The sequence below is a fragment of the Aethalodelphis obliquidens genome, unplaced genomic scaffold, assembly GCF_003676395.1.
Source record: "Aethalodelphis obliquidens isolate GAN/ISIS:26980383/991018 unplaced genomic scaffold, ASM367639v1 scaffold40, whole genome shotgun sequence".
NCBI classification, from domain to species: domain Eukaryota; kingdom Metazoa; phylum Chordata; class Mammalia; order Artiodactyla; family Delphinidae; genus Aethalodelphis; species Aethalodelphis obliquidens.
The window spans coordinates 10,336,506-10,359,290 of NW_020837984.1; the positions used below are offsets into that span (position 1 = coordinate 10,336,506).

Genomic DNA, 22,785 nt, shown 5'->3' on the forward strand with positions numbered 1-22,785 from the left:
GCAGAATAATATACATACAATTTCAGCAGAAGGCTAGAAATGAAGCTCTCCCCCACACAAAAAAATTCAGTCACCTAAAATGTGAGGTCACATTATTTTGGGGAAAGGGAAATGACCAGGATGAGCCTGGTGCAGAAGGCAGGAAACAGTTGCCAACAGCATTATATCTGTATTTGCATAATCAAGGCGTTTTGCTGCATTTTCATTAGTGTAGCAAATAGATGTTTGTTGATATTTCCTATCATCTGCATGTGGTGATTTTATAATCAGAAGAAAACAAATGTTACTTCTTAAAAAGTAAAAATTAGTAATCCATTTAATTTCATAAAGAGGAAAAGTAAAAGGACACAGAAATGCTTGAATTCAATTTGCTGAGACCAATTAAATATAATTCCATGAAAACTACACAGTGTTAGGCACTGGGTCCAGAAAAGTAAGACATGTAATTTATGAACTACTGCAAAGTTCAGCAGGCTGAGGTACCTCAATGACTACTGAAGCAGATGCAGGGAAGAGATTCCCCCGAGGCCTCCAACTCAGACTAACTTCTCAAACTTCCAACAACGATGGCAGCTTTATTTTGATCTTTTCTTTTTTTAAATTTTGGCTGTCCGGCTTGTGAGATCTCAGTTCCCCCACCAGGGATTGAATCCTGGGCCTTGGCAGTGAAAGCGAGGAATCCTAACCACTAGACCACCAGGGAGCTCCCATACTTTGATCTGTTTTTACATGTTGGGTTTCCATATAAGATTAAATTTGAATAAAGCATTCTATGCCTTTATAAGGTTTGAAAACCACTGTCTAATAAAAAAACAAAGTGAAACTGAAAAGCAGTCTGGTATTATAATATTCAACTGAGGGCTCATGTAGAGTGGGCCCAGATCACAGAATTCCTGAGTGGCGGGGCCTTGTTTGAAACTGGGGTTGTCTGATTTCAAAGCACAGAATCTGGGTTCAGATAGGTACATATACTGCAGAGGTGTGAAGCAACATCATGCTGCTGCAAGGGAAGTGGTGAGCAATGAGGCTGGAATCGTTAAGCTCCTACTCTTGTTCACTTGACTAAGGGCGAACCGGGCAAAGACAGATTGGGCTGGAATTGGAGGAATCGGTGTAAATGCGCGATTTCATGTGTCTGTACCATCGCAGCTCTGCCCACTGAAAAGGCTTACAAGCAATGATACACCAAGCCTCATTCAATGGTGGGGTTAGCAAGGGTGTCTGCCGCCTCCCGCCCTCCCGGCAGGCTTCTCTGTCACATTCCATTGCGGTCTCGCCACAGACCAGATATCTTTCATCTGCCTGCGCCTCCTTCAGCCGGGTAAGCGGAGCCCCCAACTCCTGCCACGCCTTAAGGAGAAGACCGCAGCGGCCACCACCTCGGCGGCCATTTACACCCGGTGAAGCACCGGGGACAAGCCGCCGACAGGAAGAACCTGCATGGGCGGCAACCCTGAAGGCGGAGCTGGAACCGAAGCCGGAAACGGCACCGTGGGCGGGACCTCGGGCTCCTTTGTTTCTTATTGGAGCTCACCGCTGCCAGTCTCTGCCTCCTCCCTCCCGTCCTCACCTCTTCCGCGCCGGCAGTCAGTAGGTGGCGGGCAGGGGCGGGCAGGGGCGGGCAGGGGCGGGTAGGGGCGGACGGCCACTTCCGGGTGGGAGAAAAAAGCTGGGCCGCGGGAGGGGCAGGGAAGAGGGAGGAGGAGGAAGAGGAACCGACGGACGGCGGCGGTTGTAGGTTGTTCGGTGGCGGCGGCTCCGGCTCTCTTACGGGCGCACTATGGACAGCCAGGGCCGGAAGGTGGTGGTGTGCGACAACGGCACCGGGGTAAGCGCTTCGCGGGGAGGCTGCAGCGGCTACAGGCTCGGGCAGGGGATGAGCGAGGGGCGCGCGGGCCCTTGGCGCCCGGGGCTGCACCCCTGGGCCCTCGGCCCCCGGGGCCAAGGGGCCAGGGCCTCGCTTCCCGCCTCCGTGGGTGTGGCGCGAGAGAGGGTCGGGCCCCTTAGTTTACCCGAGCCCGCCACTCCCGCAGCTCGGGGTCAGGACGGCGGGCGAGGCCGGCACTGGATGGGGTTCCCACCTGCTGCCCGGCCGGGGCCGGCCCCGCGCTGGAGCCGCGGGATTCTGGCTGGCTAAAGGGCCGGAGGAGTAAAAGGCTGGGTTTGTGTGTTCCAGAAGGGCTCCATTCCCCAGGGTTGCCGGTGTGTAAAAAGAAGATCAAGAGGCCTTCCTCTTCCTGTATAGCTGAAGATACAGAACGGGAGGCAGGAAGCGGGTTTAAAGAAAAAAGGGAAGTGCTGTCATGCAGTGAGCCTCAGTCCTTTCGCAGTGTTTGTTTTTTTGTTTTCTTGTTTTTTGAGGGGAAGGGAGACCAGGTCGGCAGCGCATCGTTTACTTTTTGTTCTGCATGCTGGAAATTTGGCCCAGGTGCAGCCCAGCAGAGACCAGTGTGTTCCAGTGGTTGATCTTAAACCCTTTAAGGCCGAAGTGTTAATTCCACTAACCTTAGGGGAAGTTAATCAGTTTGGGTACCCCTCCTCCTTTTTTTCCTTACTTGCAGAATACAGGTAATGTTAGTATTTAAGATTCTAAAATGCAAATAATTGTAAAAATCTGAGTAAAACACTGATATAGAAATTATTTGAAGGTTGTTTCTTTCAATCGCCCCCCCACCCCATCTTTAAAAAATGTATTTTGGGCAGCAAAGTCAGCAAATTAGAAGCCAGAAGTGTTACTTATTTTGGATGAGTTCTGTAGTGATCACTTCCCCCTACATTACAACAAGTCCTAACCATCTTGGAGCTGCAGTATTTTGTGACTTTTATCCCCTTCCTTCCATAAATGTGATAGATGAATTAAAATAGATTTTATTTGAACTTTAAAGCCCTTTGGAAACTGGATTGTTGAGGGGAAAAAAGAGCTGATATTCACAGCTATAATATGCTGCCCTTGATTGAATTTGTTAGACTTTTACAAGCAATGATGATATTAGCTTTATCTGACCTAAGTTAAAAACGGATGAGAATAAGAAGACATCCATACAAAATGGAATAGTACTTAAAGAAAAGGAGGCAGGTTCACCACTATAGAAACATTTTTAAGATCTATTGTTAAGTTTAAAAAAAAGTTTTACAGCAATTCCATCTTTATTAAAGATATTTATGTGTCCACAAATGTATGTGTATATGAAAGTTTTGGCGGAATTCATAAGAAATGTATGTTCATAGTGGTTACCTGTGAGACTAGGGCTAAGAGTGAGGTAAGGTGGGAAGGACTTCATCACCCTTCTGAATTATTGGAAAACTGTTCTTTGTTTTTTTAACAAACCAGGTATTTTTAAACTATCTTTAAATGAAACTAACTATAAACATGTATTACTTTTACAGTTAAAACTCAGTTAAAGGTGCTTTTTAAAAAAATATTAGCCTGATTCCCACTGTAGTCTCAAATTGACCTCTAAATAAATGTAAATCTTTAAAAGTTGATGTTAATATATATTTTTTTGTGAATATGTCAGCTTTTTTCTTTAGAAATTGAAGTCAGTTATGTTTTAATGGATTCCTCCTCTTTGAAGGACAGTGAACCCTGTTTTTGTAGTATATGTTTTCTCATAATATTTAGGTTTTTTTTTTCTTCTTCTTTTTTTAAAAAATTTTCTTTTTGGCTGCACCGCATGCAGGATCTTAGTTCCCCGACCAGGGATCGAACCCGCGCTCTCCGAGGTGGAAGCGTGGAGTATTAACCACTGGACAACTGGGGAAGTCCCATAATATTTAGTTTTTATGTTGCTATTTCATTAGTTTATCTGTGTTAGAAAACTGATTGTATATTATTGATTAGTCTTATGTCTAATCCATAATTTAAGAATCTTGTTTCTTAAGACAAAAGATCAGTTACTATGACATAAATAGAAAAGTGTAGTTAATTCAAACAAAAGCTTACATATTTGGTGTTATGTTTCTAGTTACTCTAAAATTTTTATCCAGATTTTCTATAGGACATGGTAGACTTCAAATGAAGAAACCACTCTGATGTGGTATGTAGTCATGAATGCTGTGATATTTCTGAAAATTTAGAGAACTAGGAACCACTTAGATTCTGTATTTCTTATGGTTATACTTCATAGTCAGTTTGATTTTATTTAGGTACCTGAAGGTCTAATGATTCCTCTATGATTAAATAAAGAAGATATTAAAATTAAATTTCTAAAAACTTATGGAAATAGTTGTTACTCCAAAGCAATTTGCCTCTTAAACGTTTTAGGTGTTAAAATTATAGGTATTTGAGAACTTGATTTTTTTTTTTTAATTTATTTATTTATGGCTGCGTTGGGTCTTTGTTGCAGTGCGTGGGCTTCTCATTGCGGTGGCTTCTCTTGTCGCGGAGCACGGGCTCTAGGCGCGCGGGCTTCAGTAGTTGTGGCACACGGGCTTAGTTGCTCCATGGCATGTGGGATCTTCCTGGACCAGGGCTCGAACCCGTGTCCCCTGCATTGGCAGGCGGATTCTTAACCACTGCACCACCAGGGAAGTCCTGAGAACTTGATTTTTTAAGCCCCTCTGGCAGGCCCTGAATCGAATGCCCTAAGAGTAGGTGAGTTCTTGTGATCACGTGCCAGATGTTGGTCCCGCTCTTCTTCCTCACTAGCTCCCAAGCTGACCACTGTCTCTTTTCCTCCTAGAGGAGGAAAAGCTCATCCATTTCCAGTACTTTATGCATTTCACCTTCATAACCATTCAAACCTAAAATGGAGCCTTCGTCCAAACCTGCACCTAAAATAGAGCTGCGGAAAGTGGCCAGATAGGTGAAAATGTGGAGATCTGCTTAGGCTTGGGTGCCTTGCAAGAGTGGGGCCTGGGCCCCTGGTGTTGTATATTCTTTTACCAAACTTGGGTGATTTCATCAACATTGAGTTAGTTCACCAACAGTGAAGACTTCTGGCGTGCCTACTGTGTGACTGGTATAATTTTTAGGGTCTAGTGATACAAAGTAGCTTATAGTGTTAGGTAATTATACTTTTACAATTCACATTTGTAGTATTATGGCCTTTATCAGGCTTATACAGATTTATATAATGAATTTAGGAGTGTTTGAATTAGAAACAAATCAGAAACAGGTTTGGTTTCACCCTATAAAATGCTTTGGCATAGGGCTTCCCTGGTGGCGCAGTGGTTGAGAGTCTGCCTGCCGATGCAGGGGACACGGGTTCGTGCCCCGGTCCGGGAAGATCCCACGTGCCGTGGAGCGGCTAGGCCCGTGAGCTATGGCCGCTGAGCCTGCGCTTCCGGAGCCTGCGCTCCGCAACGGGAGAGGCCACAACAGTGAGAGGCCTGCGTACCGCAAAAAAAAAAAAAAAGTGCTTTGGAATAAATATAATAAATATTTTGGTGGTCTAAGATCAGAATAATCACTATGCAATTAAATTAATATGTCAATACCATCAATTTAAATTAATAAAGGAAAAATACAAATTAAATAAGTCCAAATGAGGCTTTATAAATCCCAGTTTATTTTTTGAGGGAGAAAGGTACTTTTAGAGCAAATGTAGATGAGCTTTTTTTTGTTGCTTGAAAGAACATTATATTGTTCATGTTCTTACCATTTGATGACTCAGTAGGAAGTAAGGGAGCCAGTTTAAACCACAGTGCTATGAAGAGGAAACTATATATGGTAAAATCTATTTCTTAAACACAGCCTTACTGCACACAATGAGAGAACTAAGCCACCAAGTCTTAAAATGATTGGAATGGGGGGAGGTATCTCCAGGATTAAAAATGATACCAAACAAATAATTTAAAAAAGAATATTTTCTTTCTATTTTATTACATCGTGGTTTAGATCTTTTAAAAAATACTTGCTTTTTACGAGAAAGGAAATGGCAGGTTGTCTGTTGGTTGTATGTTATTGAGAAATACATCATTGTAATTATATTCTTGTTATTATAACTATTAATGCTTTCACATTTGAAATAATGTGAAATAGTCCAGCACTTGCTATTTTGACCAAACACTAGTGCCCTGTAGTAATGCTAGCACTGGATTACTATGGCAGCATCTACTTCCAGTAAGCTACTGCTTAAGCAGAATAAATGATTTCATTAATAAGTGATTGGTATCTTTAATTTGAACTAAAAGCCAAATTTCCATTTTTTATAAAGCACAGGAATAGTAGTTTACAATTATTTTTATAGTTTCAGGAGTTCTTAATTTTTTGTCATCTTACCTCAGGCACTTGGCAAATATTTTGTCCCATGAAGTATGCTCAGACAAGAATTTCAAGGTGCAAACTACCCATCTATAATTGTTCAGATTATAATCAGTAAACATTGAGTGATGTGATTATGGATTTACCGTGTTGCACGTTGCCCAGTGTGTTTGGCTCAGAATGAGGGGAGGCACGTCAACCTTCGCAGCCTCCTCCCTGCACCAGGACTTGGCTTACGCCCCATCACAGGCTCCTGCCCCACCTTTACCTTATGTTACGATTTCTCACTTAAATCATTTGTTTACATTTAATGTGCTAAAAATGCCCTTACAAACTTGTACGTTCTTTTTTCATTCATTCTGTCATTTTTTTTTTAAGAACATTTATACCCATGTGAGCAGGTTCAGTCTGGTGAATGGACACTTTTGACCCACCCAGTGTCCTTATCTGTTCATTATGTTAATACATAAGAATTTAATGTCTACATTGTATTTGGTTTCTATATTTGGAACATATGTATAAATTATGACTAAAGCTGGTGATCATGACAAATTTTATTTATGTAGAAATTTGGATATGGTGGGGTAATGAGAAGAGATTCTCTGGTTTTGCATCTGATTTCAGTTCACGTCAAGTGAGCTGGCTTTTGACTTAAGGACAAAAGCGAGTTTGATTTAGAAGAGAAGCGTGTGAGAGGTTTTTTCATTTTCTTTTAATCTGAATAGACTAGAAAATACTAAGTATTATTCTTTTCCTCTGTGGCAGTTGTCACTCCCCAACTCTTTCTGGGTCACATTGTTAAATTATTTGGGAAGACATTGTGGAAAAATGGACTAGCATTTCTGAATTCTGTTGAACACGTTTTTAGGGTGGGAAGTGTATTGCTCTTTATCAACCACTATTCAAATGGAGAGAGAGGTATGAGCAAGCAGGTAATCTATTGCATATGCCATCATATCACAGTAACTTCTGCCTTGGAAGCTAATCCGGTCAGAATTGTATCATAGTTTTAGAAATGGGTATGTGGCTGAATGGTAAACTAAGCAGGACTAGGTTTTGTGAGTTTGGAAGAAAACCTATCTGAGCAGTGTGTTTTATGTAGGTTCTAAAATGTAAACGTGAACTGAGGAGATACGAATTCAGGTGGTATTGGAAATATGCAATTTTAAAATTTTAGGCATATTTTTCATACCAGTAGCTTTAGTCTGCTAAAGACATGACTTCAACATATTTTTAAGAGCTCTATATATAAAAGACTTGAAATTATGCATGGCAGAATGTTCTAGACTATTTATAATTAAATGTGGTTCATCAACATCATTTCCAACAAGATTGTCTTTGCAGTAGAAAAATTTTATGTTTTGGAGGGTTAGTCAGAAGTCAGTGAGTTTCAGGTAGTTTACCTTTACCACTATCAAACAAAACAGTTCCTTGTATGTAACAGCTTTCTCTCCACTTCTGTGTTATTGCTATCATGCATCACATTCAGTTACTGTTTTTCTCCTTAATTCTTCTAAGAGAATATGGTACCTGAAGCCATGGAACAATAGACTTTCTCAATATTAAACATATTCTCTAGGTTAAAATAATCATAGTATCATACGGGTCAACAGCAAAACTTCTAATATTTATTGATCAGTTAAATAATATGCATTTAGTATGTGTCAGACACTGTTCTAGGTACTTGGGATTCATCAATAGACACAAAAATCCTTGCACAGTGTACCATACATTGAATAAAGGCTTGGTAAGAGAGAGGGTAGAGACTGATTGCATTTCCTTTCTTTTATAGCTTCTTCCTCCCACCCTGAAGTTTTAAACTGCCTTTTCCTTGTAATGGCTGCTCTTAAAAATAAGTCTAAACAGACTGTATTATTGGTATAAGAACTAAAAACCCTTGGTTCTATTTTCAGTTTTACTGTAGATTGTTAAATCTCCTGGTACATCAGTTTCTTATTCATAAAATGGGAGTATTATTAGAATCAGTGATATGTGCTCATTGGAGAAGTACACTATCTGAATATGAAATTATGTCATTTGTTATTACTGAATACGTTTGTCTAAATATAAAGATGTAAATAGCCCAAAATGCCTAATAAATGTTTATTTTGATGCTAGTCCATATGCCATTTGATTTTCCCATTTTCAAAAATGAGGTTGCTTAAGTGAATTGCCAGACATGAATGAAAAGCTGCTTTAGTTCTGTTCATTTTCTGACATTTCTCTTTTAAAAATCCTTAGCATTTGTTGAGTGAATTTGTCCCTTCCCCTCTGTGCATCAAGGCAGTGGGCTCCAGCATGAACCGCTCAGCTTAGCTCCCTGTGGGGGGGAGACCTAGGCACTAAATAAGCAGTTAACCAGTAAGGAAATGGGAACTCTGGTAGTAGCGCCATAAAGGAAATAAATGGAGGATATGATAGATGGGGTGACTACTTTGGGTAATTTGAAAGCAACAAAAGTTTAAAATATTATATAAATGCAAAGTGGTACTTTTCAGATACAGTTTTTAAAAGGATAATATCATAAATACCTTGACACTAACCCACTTTTACTGTTCTTTTCCAGTTTGTGAAGTGTGGATATGCAGGCTCCAACTTTCCAGAACACATCTTCCCAGCTTTGGTTGGAAGACCTATTATCAGATCAACCACCAAAGTGGGAAACATTGAAATCAAGGTAATATTTTATTTATTGATAAATGAGGAGCAAAACCTGTGAGGTGTTCTTTGAATTAAGTAGTTTTAAAATGTGATGCCTTGAAAAGCAAAGGAGGAGGGCCGAATTTCTTATATTTAAAATTTTTATCAACACCTGAAGAAAGGCACCAGAAACTGAAGTTAATTTCATCTGACTTTAAGTATAGCTTGATGCCATCACTCTCTGAATGAAGTAAAATACTTAGTAAGATTTTTATGTTGATGTGAATACTATATTAGTGACTTAAAGTCCTATTACCTAATACAATTTTTAAAAGAAATCAGCCTGGTATTTTTATGTCTTTCAGTTCCATATATTTTTCTATGTTAGTGTCTCTTTGGGACCTAAGATTTTTCCTTCCCATGTTCTCATGGCCTGATCCCCCTACATTTTTATATAGCTAGTCAGGAAACACAAGATATAAATCTTATTGGTTCCTCTTTTCACCAGTATAACTGATTTCCATAGTGTGCAGGAGGAAGCTGTGCAAGTCTTTATTTGGCCTTGTATTTATCTTAGCACGAGGAGAGGGAAGGGAATATTGTCATTGCCTACCTACTGTACTTAACATGAGTGACTGGATGTTAAGGGTGATAGATTTTTATCTTCTATTAAAGGGATTGAAAACCAAGTGGGAGTTACAATATTGTAGAAGAAAAAGAATCAAAAGTCAGTGGTCACCAATTGACTTAAATTTTTCAGGTGGCCTAGGGATCAGGTTATACAAAATGCAGTAACATTTAGGGGCCCTTTCACTGAATCATTTGTGAACGGACTAGCATTGTTGGTCCTATGTGGACAGTCCTTGGCAAGACTTCACTGAATTGTTAGTGTGTGAGTTAGTGTGTGCCTCTCTGGAACGTTTATTTGAGATGTCTAGGAAGGTGGTAGTAGGTGGTAGAGGTTTGCTACTTGGTGGCTTTCTGCTGTTGGGACTAGGGAATTGAATTACACAATGAATAAAAGTACAAACTGAAACTTAGGTTCTGTGTTAATTTTTTAAAGACTTAAAAGAGTGAATGATTCTGGCCTCTGTTTTGTTATGTTACAATCAGAAGGGATACTCAATATGAGAGGTTTTTTGTTTTTGTTTTGGGGTTTTTTTTAGGGTCTTTTGGGAATTTTGTGGAATTCTGTATTCTCTTTTTGTGAACTCCTTTCGTTCTGATTGAATTCAATCTTAAATGAACTCAACTTAAAATTTAGCTAATAATAGTGATAAGGAAAAAATTTTTAATGATGTTGGAAGTCACACTTTTATTCAGTATCAGCCTTTTAAAGAAGAATGGCTTTTTTATATACTTTATGGATAATAACATTTTTGAGGTATTAAGATACATACAGCTATTTTTATTGACCAGCATAGTCACAATAATTACCATTTTCTTGCTTTTTAAGGCCAAGTGATAGAAATGAAACTAGATGATATCCTAATAAGACGGTTTTGCTAAGGAATTCCCCAGTAGCATTTGCCTGTATGGTTTGTCAGTCTGTGTTCGATTGGCTCACTTCTGTTCAGTCTGCTTAATCTTTTAAGTCTTTCAAGTTAATTTGTCTTCCAGTAGAAAACAGTGAAAGAAAACAGACCTGTGTCAAATTTAACTTGACTACTAGAGCTTGGAAAGTCAACTCTAAATACCCTTTACTTACTCAGCTAGACCTTTTCTGCTATTTATTTTCCTTAATTAAGGTTCTTAAATTCAGTAATGAATTAAAGAAATATGACTTTTTTGGAATTCCTATGCCTAGTGGATTGATTTATACTTTTTGTGTCTTGTTAGCTAAAATGTGGTAGACTAAAAACTGGAAATTTAAATTGTTTAATGAGTTTATTTTCATTCAGGAGTAATAACTGTCCATGCTAATTCGGCCCTAATTGTTAACTCCGTAAACTGTAGTAGTACTGCATCTGACCTCGACCTAATTTGTCTCTATTGCTTGTATGTTTAAAAATTTCAGTGAGGATTTTATTTAGGCCTTTTCTGACTCTTACTTCTACCTTCTCTCTCTTCACCTTTCTTGACCTGTTGAAGTAGAATAACAAAAAGATGGTAAGTGAGGTTACACACATGCTCTCTGTTTGTTTTCCACTTTTGCTTGGTGGGACAGTAGTTGTTGTTTTGTGTCCCTTTGGTATTGGGGAGGGGGGTAATTCCATATTTTAATTTTTTAATTTTTAAGTACTTTGATTTTTAACCTTTTTCATTGCTTCAATTTGGTAGCAACTAATTAAGTCCTATACTTTCCTGATTGCATACAATGGACCAAATCAGAACTAATTACTAACATAGTTTTGAATTGTTTTCCTTGTGTTTTTTGTAGATGAATGTTACGATTAAAATGGAATGTGGTGTGCATTTTATTAGAAACCAAGTGGCTTTATTTAGGATATGTGTGATCCAGAAAATTGGGGTGAAGTTGTTGCATTTGGATAAATCCACTTTATTGACCATTGTTAAATTGAACACTACCTGTCATAGCCTCTATATATATGTGTATATATTTGCATCCAGTACAGTATCATATGTGTATTTAATAAACTGAGTAAAATTTTAATGTGCAAATGAACTATAAATAGTAAAGGGGGAGAAAAAGAGATTGACTTGTTTCCTATATTATCCTTATCGATGAGCAGATTTTGCATTATCTGAGTATAAATAAGAAAAAGGTGGAAGTCTTGTAAGACTTTCGCATAGACAATAGATTCTTCCTCTAAGTAAATACCATTGTGTGGCACCTTTTTCTTTTGCACTAGAACTAGGCGCATCCCAGGCAATTGACTCTCACCATATTTTTCTGTGGTAGTCAAAGTGCTTTCTGTAGTAGATATTTTCAAGTTTGTTTGTTTTAAATATTATTTGTAAGCAGCTTTGACAGAGATTAATATCAGGCCTTTCTAGTGATATGTATTTTAACTAGTAACAGTAACTTTGTGAAGTTTTCTTTTGAATAAACAAAAGCAGTTAAAAGTGGAAATTCCTACATTTATCCTAAATAAAAGATCATGCACTTGTCTTAAAATCTGGAGGAGATTAAGAAAAAAGTGCACTTGTAGAGAACAGTATAGGCTTAATTTAATGTTTTTTATGAAATTTTGTTCTAGGAATTTAATTGTGGTTTTAAAGTATATTTGCTCTACTTTTAATTTGAGGTGACATTGTTCAGAATGATTCTTGGCAAATCTCATCTACACTGCCTGCTTTTCATAAAATATAAATGTTTTTATAACAAAATCTCAGACAGTTACTATAATTTTTCATTCTTTCAGGTAATAGGTGATGGTTTAGGCTTGGTCCAATGATGAGGTGGGTGGTAAAAAACTAAGGCCTGATCTGATGGCTTATAATTTTGGTCTTGGAGATGCGGGCAAGTTACATAACCTTTTATCATTTTGGGGTTTTGGAAGTTAAAATGTTCTAAGGAAAACTATATGTTTTAGGATTTTTTGAAATAAAATTTTAGATATCGATACGTTTTTAAATTAGGTAGCTTGAGTTAGTCAAGACTATTTGCACTAATTTGATAAGTTAATACTCGTTTTCTTCCATTTTAAATGTCCTCTTTGTTCAGAGGGATGGTAAGATACTCAATGCCAGATGTTTTTTTCAGTTAATTATTTATGGTATGTGTGCCCTAGAAGTAGATCCATGACACTTTTATTTTGAGTTGGCATTAGATCAGACATATGTAAGCCCCTATTCTTGCATGGAATAAAAACTAAACAGTCTAGTGAAATCAGACCAGACTTATACTAAATTTGTTGAAATGTAGTTGTGAATATATATCGATGATATAAACCATCTAATTATCTGATCTGTTATTACCTTGTATAACACAAAGAAAGATATATTCTAGAAGAAAGTAACAAAATTGTATATTAAGTTATATTGATGGCCAAAAGTAATATATGTACTTGGAGGTATAAATTCCTCCCCCTAACATTTTATTAAGAAGTGTTTAGAATACACGGCAAAGTTGGAGGAATTTTGCAGTGAAACCCATACATCCATCACCTAGATTCTGATATTAATGTTTACTGTACTGATATATCACATATCTATCCATTTATCCATCTGTCAGTCCATCAGTGTATCTTGTCTTTTGATGCATTTGAAATTATCAGTATACTTCTCCATAAGTAATTCAACAAATGCATGTCAGTTACTAGAGTTCACAAATATAGATATTTAGTTTTGCATTTTCCTATCAGATGATTCTAAATAGTTAATATTTAAGCAATTTGAGTATTAAGTTATGGTAAATTAACTTTATACAAAATTAGTTGCAACAGAAAAGTTTTAGTGAACATTTCTAGCATGTGCTTTAACTTTGTTTTTCCTTTTTGTTGTTGCTTTCAGTGGATTTTCTGGAAATCTGTTTGGTTTTTTTTATTAGTGTTGTTTTTAGAGTCTTCACCCTTGTTTATCTCTTCTCTTTTTTTTTTAATAGTTATTTTTAAAAGTTTTAAAGTCATACATGTATTTAAACTTCTGTTTTAAAATATCCTAAGGTCTTAAAGCAAATAGTAGCTATTTCTGATACTAGGGTTTTTTTATTTTAATTGAATTCATCAGTATATGTAGAAATCAAGATTATTTAGCATTTTGACTAGCTGATTTCTAAAATAAATTTAAATTCTGGGACATCATTAGCCTTATTATACACACAAAATTTGACTTTTGAAATGTGGGTCATCTTAAGTATGCTGTCATTGGAGACGAGACTTGTGAGTATTCTGCTTCGTGTGTAATAGCATAGTTTTCCAGTATTATACTTTAAGATTGAAGATGTCGCTCATGAGATAATTTTAAAGAAGAATTGCTTCTCTTTGTCTTAATTTTTTGTATCTCTACAAATTATCATTCATCTTGGTGAGGCATATATTGAAACTTAATTTCAATTCTAATTGAGGCATATATAGGTAGAAGTTTGTGAAATTTACAAGTTATGTGGTGCATATGTCCATTCTTACAGTGTAATAAAACATCCTTTTATTTTTTGCTTCTCATTATGCTTTATAGTAGTTACACTTATCATTTTGATATTTAGTACAAAGAAATGTGCTGCATGCATTGAGCATTTTTCTACAAGTTTTTTTTTCCCTGATGTGCTATCTCACATATCACAGGCCTTATTTTTTGAACATTTGAGCAAAAGAAACAGATGAAACCTCATACAAAACCCTCCAAAATATGAAAATGTGGGGTTTATTTGTGCTAATGCTCTTCTTTTGGAAACATATGTATTAAAGGTAAGGTCAATTTATTGATTTAAACCACGCTGTACATAAAAATTTATTATTCATGATTAAGATTTGCAAGGCATTGTTCATGAAAGAAAAGACCTTTTTAACTTGTGGAATGAAGAACTTTGTCTGAAAGTGCCAGAAAGATTAAAATTAATTATTCCCAAGTTTTCCAAAATATTATGGGAGGATAATTTTCTGAAGGTATTTTATACAAAAATTTGGTCTAAAGCTTTGATATTATAATTTTCTAGGATCTTATGGTTGGTGATGAGGCAAGTGAATTACGCTCAATGTTAGAAGTTAATTACCCAATGGAAAATGGCATAGTACGAAATTGGGATGACATGAAACACCTGTGGGACTATACATTTGGACCAGAGAAACTTAACATAGATACCAGGAATTGTAAAATCTTGCTCACAGAACCTCCTATGAACCCAACCAAAAACAGAGAGAAGATTGTAGAGGTAAGTTTTTAGATGGGTTGCGCACATATGTGTTTCTGTGATGTGATGTTAAAGCACATGTTTTTTCTTTTATCTTACCGTTGTCCTTAACAATAAAGGGAATAAGAATAATTGTTATTTTCTCCCAGATCCTATTTATTGAGCACCTAACTATGTTAGTCATTACTTATAAGTAGAATATACCAGTAAACAAAGCGAAGTCCTGCTGCCATGGAGTTTATCCTCTAGCAGGGGAAAACAGACCAAAAGAGCAAAAAGTGAGTTAATTGAATGGTTTGTTAGAAGATAATAGATGCTAAAGGGAAAAAAAAGAGTAGGTTAAGGGGGATGAGGAATGTAGGGAGGCTGCGTTTTTCATAGAATGTGGTAGTATGTGTCTGTGAGAAGGTGATATTTAAACAAAGGGAGTTAGCCAGAATATATTTGGGAAGAGCATTCCAGGCAAAGGGAGTAGCCAGTGTAAAGGTCTTGAAATGGGAGCAAGCCTGGCATATTAGAGAGTCAGCAAGGAAGCCAGTGTGGGAGAGCAACGAGACGAGGTGGGAGAAGTAATGGGGCAATCTAGGGCCGTGTAGGCTCTAATAGGGAATTAGATTTAAACTCCAAGTGAAATGTACAAGGAAGGGACATGCTCAGATTTAGGTTCCTGTGGCTGCTGTGTTGAATGTAGATAGAACATAAGGAGGCAAGGGTACAAGAGAGACCAGTTTGGAGACTTTTTCAGTTACCTAAGCACAAAATAATAATGGTTAGGATTAGGGGTAGTAGCAGAGAAGGTAATGAGAAGTGGCCAGATTGTGGCTCTGTTTTGAAGGTAGGGCCAAAATATATTCTGATTTCTTAGATGTGGGTAATAGAGGGATAACGGCAAAGATTTCGCTTGAGTAACTGGAGGATGGGGAAAGACTGAGATAGTAGAAGAGGATTTGGGAGGGAAATGGATCAGCAGTCCAGTTTTGGACATGTTAGGTCTTCATTAGACATCCAAGCAAAAATGTCTAGTAGATGGTTATTAAGATCAAGTTGAGGAGAAAAGTCTGGGACTGGGGATAAAAACTTGGGAGAGTCATGAAGATATAGATAATATGGTTCACCAAAGAAGTGATAGTAGACAGAGGTGAGAAAGCGAAGGGCCAGGGAGATAGAGGAGAGCTGGGAAACGAGGTTGAAACGGCTAATGAGGTAGGCAGTTACAGAGAGCAGAAAGTCTACATTCTTAATAGTTTAGATAGGTAACTTTTCAAGGTTGTCTTTCATTTTGTTATATATATGAGATAGAAACCTTTAATTGCTTTGTATTTGAGTAGCTTTCCAGATACTACTTAATGTAAATATCTTGTTTTACTCAGTGGCTATCTTTAGATGTTTATGGAAATTTTGGAAGAGATTTAGAATTTTTATATTAAGTGTTTTAAAATTTTGAGATCATGGTTTTAGCTACAGAATCCATATCATTTCTTATGGTTCGTATTTTATTACTTTTTTCCCCTAGCCACCCCTAAAACTATGAAAGATGGGCTTTACTGTATTAGCTCATATTTTAATTGCATTTTACACTTTCTGAGTTGTTTTTGTTTTTGTTTTTTGCACGGGCCTCTCACTGTTGTGGCCTCTCCAGCTGCGGAGCACAGGCTCCGGACACACAGGCCCAGTGGCCATGGCTCATGGGATGTAATTTCTATGTAATTTCTCCGCGGCACGTGGGATCCTCCCGGACCGGGGCACGAACCCGCGTCCCCTGCATCGGCAGGCTGACTCTCAACCACTGCGCCACCAGGGAAGCCCATTTTACACTTTCTGAATGGTTTACAATCACTAATACTTTGTGATGGATAAGTAGTCATTTGTAATTGCTATTTATTTTTAGCAGCTCATTACAAAATCAGAGTGAAGAGATATTTTTGCATTAAATCAAAAGGTTACTACACAAGGAAACCTTTCGGAAAGTAACACAATACCAGAATGAAAACCAAGTTTTCTTTCAAATGAAAAGTTAGGGAGATGACAGGTATAGTGTCATCCACTAACTAGCTATTTGACTAGGACACATATTTTTTTAATCTGCAAAAATGACAAGAATTAGTCTTACTGCACTCTAAGGTCTCATCTTTAGTTTAATGCTCTTTTTTACTCATGAGTGCAAATTTGGCTATGATTGATAATGCCCTACTTCAATCTCATCCAGAAAGTTGTATTAGAACTACAGATACTTTTTAATGATCTTATAAGTAAAAACAAATTCTAACAGACTGTCAAGTTGATAAATGCAAATACAGTTGACCCTTGAACAATGCAGGGTTAGGGGTGCCAACCCCCCTCGGTCAGACATTTGTGTATAACTTTACATTTGGCCCTCTTTATTCCAGTTCTGCATCACTGGATTCAGCCAATCTCGGATCATGTAGTGGTATAGTATTTATTTACTGAAAAAAACCTGCAATTAAGTGGACCTGCGCGGTTCAAACCTGTGTTTTCAAGGGTCAACTGTATAGCATTATTCTTCCATTTTCATCCCTGTGGTGGGGGAATAAAGGATGATGGAGTAGAATACTACTTAGAATATCTAGTTGCTTAATTGATGAGTATGTGTTTCAGAGATGTAAAATTTATTTATGTATGTATGTATTTTAGAATTTTTAAATTGAATTTTTTTGAAGTATAGTTAATTTACAATGTTGTGTTAGTTTCAGGTGTACAGCACAGTGATTCAGTTTTGTTGGTTTTGGTTTTGTTTTTGGCTGCACCACGCTGTATGCGGGATCTTAGTTCCCTGACCAGGGATCAAACCTGTGCTCCCTGCAGTGGAAGCACGGAGTCCTAACTGCTGGACTGCAGGGAATTCCCCAGAGTTGTAAAATTTAAATTCTGTATAATTCTTATTGTGGTCAGTTGTAAAATTTCTAAATATGAGATATTCATAGCGGTAGTCAGCACTGCCAATCAAGGAATGCTCAGTGTAGATGACAGAGAAAATCCTATAGGATGTTCCCAGCCAACCTACACTACAGAGAATGAGCATGGTTGGGAGCAGAGAGGGCATGAGGGAACTCCTCCCTGCAGTGTACCTTGGCAGAGAGTGGAATGCAGCCTTGGCTCCAGTGGGGAGGGCAGGCTCAGCTGCTGAGCATTCAGGATCTGCCAGCATTCAGGAGTTGCTGTGTTTATTTTTGTTTTCCTGCCCTACTGTTTTATTACCTTTTTTTTTTTTTTAAACTGCTGGAGGTAGAGACACAGTCTTTCTTGGCCCAGGTTGAGGGAGAGGGATGCGAAGGTAAGCAGTTAAGCAATTTCTATAGTTTGTCTTTAAATTAAAAGATATTTCCTTTAAGGGACATCAGTTGAGAAGAAAGGAAAGCAGAATGCTTTCTTTCACTCTAATTAGCCATTAACTAAAACACTCAGAAATCTTTGCTTTGTAGCACTTATGAAATGCTTGGGGACTTAGTGTGTATTCAAAAATCTGTCCCCAAAATTGGAGCTCTGTGACAGCAGGACTTCAGTAGAGGCAAAAAGAGCTAAAGAGAATGGAGGATTCTTTTGGGTTCTTTGATTCTATTTTGGATAGCTAATCCACTCTGACCATCAAGAAACCTTATACATACTTACTATGTAATTTCTAAATACTAATTTTTTCCCTTTCCTTTTGCATTTTCAGGTAATGTTTGAAACTTACCAGTTTTCTGGAGTGTATGTAGCCATCCAGGCAGTTTTGACTTTGTATGCTCAAGGTAGGTGAAGCTTAACTTTTAGTATAATCAGTTCAGCAAATATTTATTAAATATGTTTGATGTCAGAGGAGTTTGATTTTTCGGTAAGTTGTAAGTCCCAGAAGAGCACAATATATATGTATTTATATTTATTCAAATATTTTAAGTATTTATTCAGATATTTCCACAATTTCTAAAATTTGTCAAATAAAATATACACATTTTTATTTTCTTTACTAAACAATGAAAGACTTAGGAAAAAGAAACTTATCAAGTTTTTAAAAGTAGAAGGTTCGGGGCTTCCCTGGTGGCACAGTGGTTGAGAGTCTGTCTGCCAGTGCAGGGGACGCGGGTTCGTGCCCCGGTCCGGGAGGATCCCACGTGCCACGGAGCGGCTGGGCCCGTGAGCCATGGCCGCTGAGCCTGTGCGTCCGGAGCCTGTGCTCCGCAACGGGAGAGGCCGCAGCAGTGAGAGGCCCGCGTACCGCTAAAAAAAAAAAAAAAAAAAATTAAAAAAAAAAAAGTAGAAGGTTCCCTCTTTTAGGCTATTTAAAGTAAAAAATGTTTTATAAAGTGGAGAATGAAAATGGAATTTGTCCTCAGAATTGGCAGTTAAAAAAAAAATAGAGCCAAAATGTTAGTATAAATCATGTTTGTCAAATACATAATAGATTAAATACAAAGGAAAAGGCAGACATTTGAGAGTGCCTTCCTAACTTTTGAGGTGGATTTAATGGAGGGGAGCTACTGTGTTTTCTTGGTACTGCCATTAGTAACTGCCTTGCTGTCCATTGGGAATAAAATAGTAGCCATGTAGGGAGAACTCTTTACATTCTGATGGTCTTATTGAGAACTTAAGGGGCCATCAGATATGTGCTACAGAGTTTGTTAGGCATTTAAAATGTAAAGATGCCTCAAGGACTTAGAATCTAATGGGGAAAAGCTACAGAAATTGATTCAGCATGTCAGAGAAGATTTCTGAAGGAGGTGACAATTAAGTCTTAAGCCTTAGTACTTAAGCAGTGTATGACAATACAGTTGACCCTTGAACAATGCTGGTTTGAACTGCATGAGTCCACTTATACATGAATATTTTTTAATAGTAAATACTACAGTACATGGTCCGTGGTTGGTTGAATCTGGGGATGTAGAGGAACCATGGATGCAGAGGGCCAATTATAAGTTATATGCAGGTTAACCCCCGTGTTGTTCAGGGGTCAGTTGTACTTGGGAAACAAACTAATATTGTCGTGATCCATCTGATTCTACACGTGCATAAGTAAAAATCACTTTTCAAAATACATACTGGGTTTTTAAACTGTCTTTACTACTACATATAGATACTAAGAAAGTACTTGGGGAGAATTAAATTTTTAAAGAGGCTTTATTCATTCACCAAGTGTAGCATGTGCCTCGATTTCTGTTTAGTGCAGAGGATATGGCAGTGAGTAAAGTAAGCTACTCCGTAAGCTACGTGTGGTCTCCTTGTCCTTAAGGCAGTTACAGCCCAGCTGTGAGTGATTAGTGCTTGTGTGCACCTAGGTAATTTTGTTTCATTTTTTTTTAAAGTAAATTTCAGAAATTATTTTAGAAAATACTTTGGAAAATAGATATTAAAAATTTTGAATCTAAGCTTTGAAATTGGTAATAATAGTTGCATTTAGGGGGTGGGGATGGGACGTTTCTGCTGAAATGATATTTTGTTTTAATTGAATGAAATTTACCTTAACAGATTTTTCTAGCAGTATTCATAAATTTATTTCTGTCCAAGGAGAAGATACCCTCTTTTAATTCCTGATACTTAGCTATTTTTGTTTAACTGTTGAATTCTTAATTTTGAGAAATGATAGTCCAGTAATACTAATCAAAAGAACTCTAAGCCGTGGAAAAATTCTCCTTCTTAAACAAGGTGGCTAGTGCTAACCAGTTAAACCAAAAAAAGTAAGAAGCAGCATTCGGAGCCAGGGAAGGTTTTTGAATAAGAGAGAGGTAACACAGTGATTCAGGAAAGTATGTTTGACTGCATTTTGCAGACAGGATTGAGGGGAATAACAAATCATGGAGTCTGGGCTGGAAGTTAAAGTGGTCAGGGAAGGTATAAATGGAAAGGTAAGAACTAGATTGAGCTTTAAAGAATCCTTAGGAATGAAGTGGAAAGAATGAATAATCCAGTGACAGAAGGGTGTGGCACTGGAATCCGGTCAAATACGTAAGGGAGAGGCCAGTATGTAACCTAGTGGGAGTGTAGAAAATAAGGTGAGGTTGGATGGGAAGGTCTATTTGGAAAATAAAATATGTAAATTGCTGCTTTAGTTGATATTACTGGGAGTATTTTTGAATTAATGATATTGTGGATTCTTCTTTTTTACAATAGAAAGTCTCTTGTTTAAAAGAATGCAACCTTAAGAGGCAGTGTATGATTTTTATGAAACTTAAAAAATCAGTCAAGGAAAAACAGATTATATCAACTTCAGTAGGAGGTGGTTTGAATAAACGTATTCCAAGATAAATCAGTTACTTAGTGCATAATGAGAAAGAGGGAGAGTGCCTACTCAGGGATGGGACAATGATAAAAGAATGCTTGAGCAAATTGTAGATAATGCGTATTCTGGTTAAAATTTTTTTTGTTGTTAAAAATATTATTAGACTATTAAAAACTACTAGAAAACATGAGTCAGAAAAAGTTTTGTCTTTCCTGAATTAACCCTGACACAAAAGGTGAAACAGTAATTTGCAGCCATTTATAGTTTTAAATAGCACATATGAGAAACAAGGCAGCTTCTTTGCTGTTTTTTAAGAGGTTTAACTGACATTGTCTTTTTGGTTTCTGGTGAATAATTGAAATGATCCTTCGGCTAGTCAAGATGAATTGTTCTCCGATTTCTAGCTATCTAGTATCAACAAATTTTCCAAACACAGTTTTGTCATATGACAAAAATAATAATAAAGAACTAGATTATTTCAACAGGTTCACTATCAACTTGTGTAATATTTACCTTTCACAATGGTTTTCGTAAAAGTTATCCATGATGCTCTAGAAAATTTTACTTTAAGGGAATTCAGGGATCCAGATTAAGTTGGAAGGAGAAATAAAGACCATGTTGTATTTTTCAGTCCTAGGTCTGAAAAATAGTCCTAGGGCTATCTCCTGGGGTAGCCCATGATTAGACTAAAAGTCTCACAGGAGGCATGTGAGAGAACACTGACTTTAGTGTCTGTGTATTCAAAATAAGCTGCAAAATAAGCAAATAATAAAGAAATGCTGGCTTTTAGACCATTCTGGTTGGTGACGTTTCTAGTTTGGTTTCTTTACCAATATTTGAAATTTGCTGGCTTTGATTTTTCTGATTTGGCTTTTTATTTACAACCTCATGGTTCTTCCACAGGTTTATTAACTGGAGTAGTGGTGGACTCTGGAGATGGTGTGACTCACATTTGCCCAGTGTATGAAGGCTTTTCTCTCCCTCACCTTACCAGGAGATTGGATATTGCTGGGAGGGATATTACCAGATATCTTATCAAGGTAAGCCAAAAAAAAATAATATCATAGAATTAGATTTTGTAGTTTTGTGTGTACCAACTTAACACAAAATTGAGTGTATCATCTCAGGATTCTAGCTAATCTGCACCACCAGAGAAGTGGCCCAGTTCATTATTCATATAAAATCCATATGAGATTCACACACGTGATCTCTTGTATACTAATGAGAGTTCATCATTACATAATTATATTTACTATTCCCAAGGAATGGGTAGAGAGGTATTTCAAAGATGGGGGAAGACTCTAAAACTTCCTCGAACAACCTAGGCAACCTTTCTGCCATAAGACCTTCCTTTGAACAGGTGGATGATAAAGTGTACTTGTGAATATAATTAGTTATAATTTTCTTTAAAACATTGCTGGATAAAGTATATAAGGCCACTATTTGGAGGCATGTGGGTTTTTTGTAATGTGGAAAAAAAAGGTTTAGAATGTTGTCTGTACCAGAATTCTGTAGTTAGTGTATTCTCTCCAGGTCAGTCAGTGGCTCTCAGTCAGGGATGATGCTACCCCCCCAGGGACATTTTGCAGTGTCTGGAGACATTTTTTGGTTGTTACAGCTTTGCAGAAAGGCTGCTAAACATCCTACAATTAACAGGGCATCCCCTGCAACTAAGAATTGTAAGGTCCGATATGTCATTGGTTCTGCTGTGAAGAGACTGTTCTAGGATGAAATCTGTGCAATAAATTAGGTTGCATTAAGTCTTCACCTTGACATTGGGTTCCTTTAATCTCATTTAAAGTAATAATAAGATTGTTAATGAGAATTATAATACTCTCATTCTAAGCCAAAATTCTACTCAAAGGTGACTACCAAAGGAGTGCCCAAGGGATTTCTTTTGAACATAAGCCCAAAGATAAGGGGATTTGTTTTCTTAAGTTTTTATATGAAAATGTTGTTTATGATGCATATTATGTG

At 37.3% G+C, this 22,785-nt stretch overlaps 1 protein-coding gene across 3 annotated transcripts in view; it reads left to right on the forward strand.

Annotated features, from left to right (window-relative positions):
- The first annotated feature begins 1,665 nt into the window (after nt 1–1,665).
- Nucleotides 1,666–22,785, forward strand: part of ACTR2 (actin related protein 2) — a 35,369-nt gene continuing 14,249 nt past the window's right edge. For 2 of the 3 annotated variants that reach the window (XM_027131850.1, XM_027131851.1), the window contains exons 1-5: nt 1,666–1,828; nt 8,772–8,882; nt 14,403–14,618; nt 18,274–18,346; nt 21,712–21,848. In XM_027131850.1, the coding sequence (XP_026987651.1) occupies nt 1,781–1,828; nt 8,772–8,882; nt 14,403–14,618; nt 18,274–18,346; nt 21,712–21,848 (585 nt within the window). In that variant the 5' untranslated portion in view covers nt 1,666–1,780. Of the gene's footprint in view, nt 1,829–4,018; nt 4,038–8,771; nt 8,883–14,402; nt 14,619–18,273; nt 18,347–21,711; nt 21,849–22,785 lie in introns of those variants that run through there. The other variant, XM_027131852.1, reaches the window with a different exon arrangement.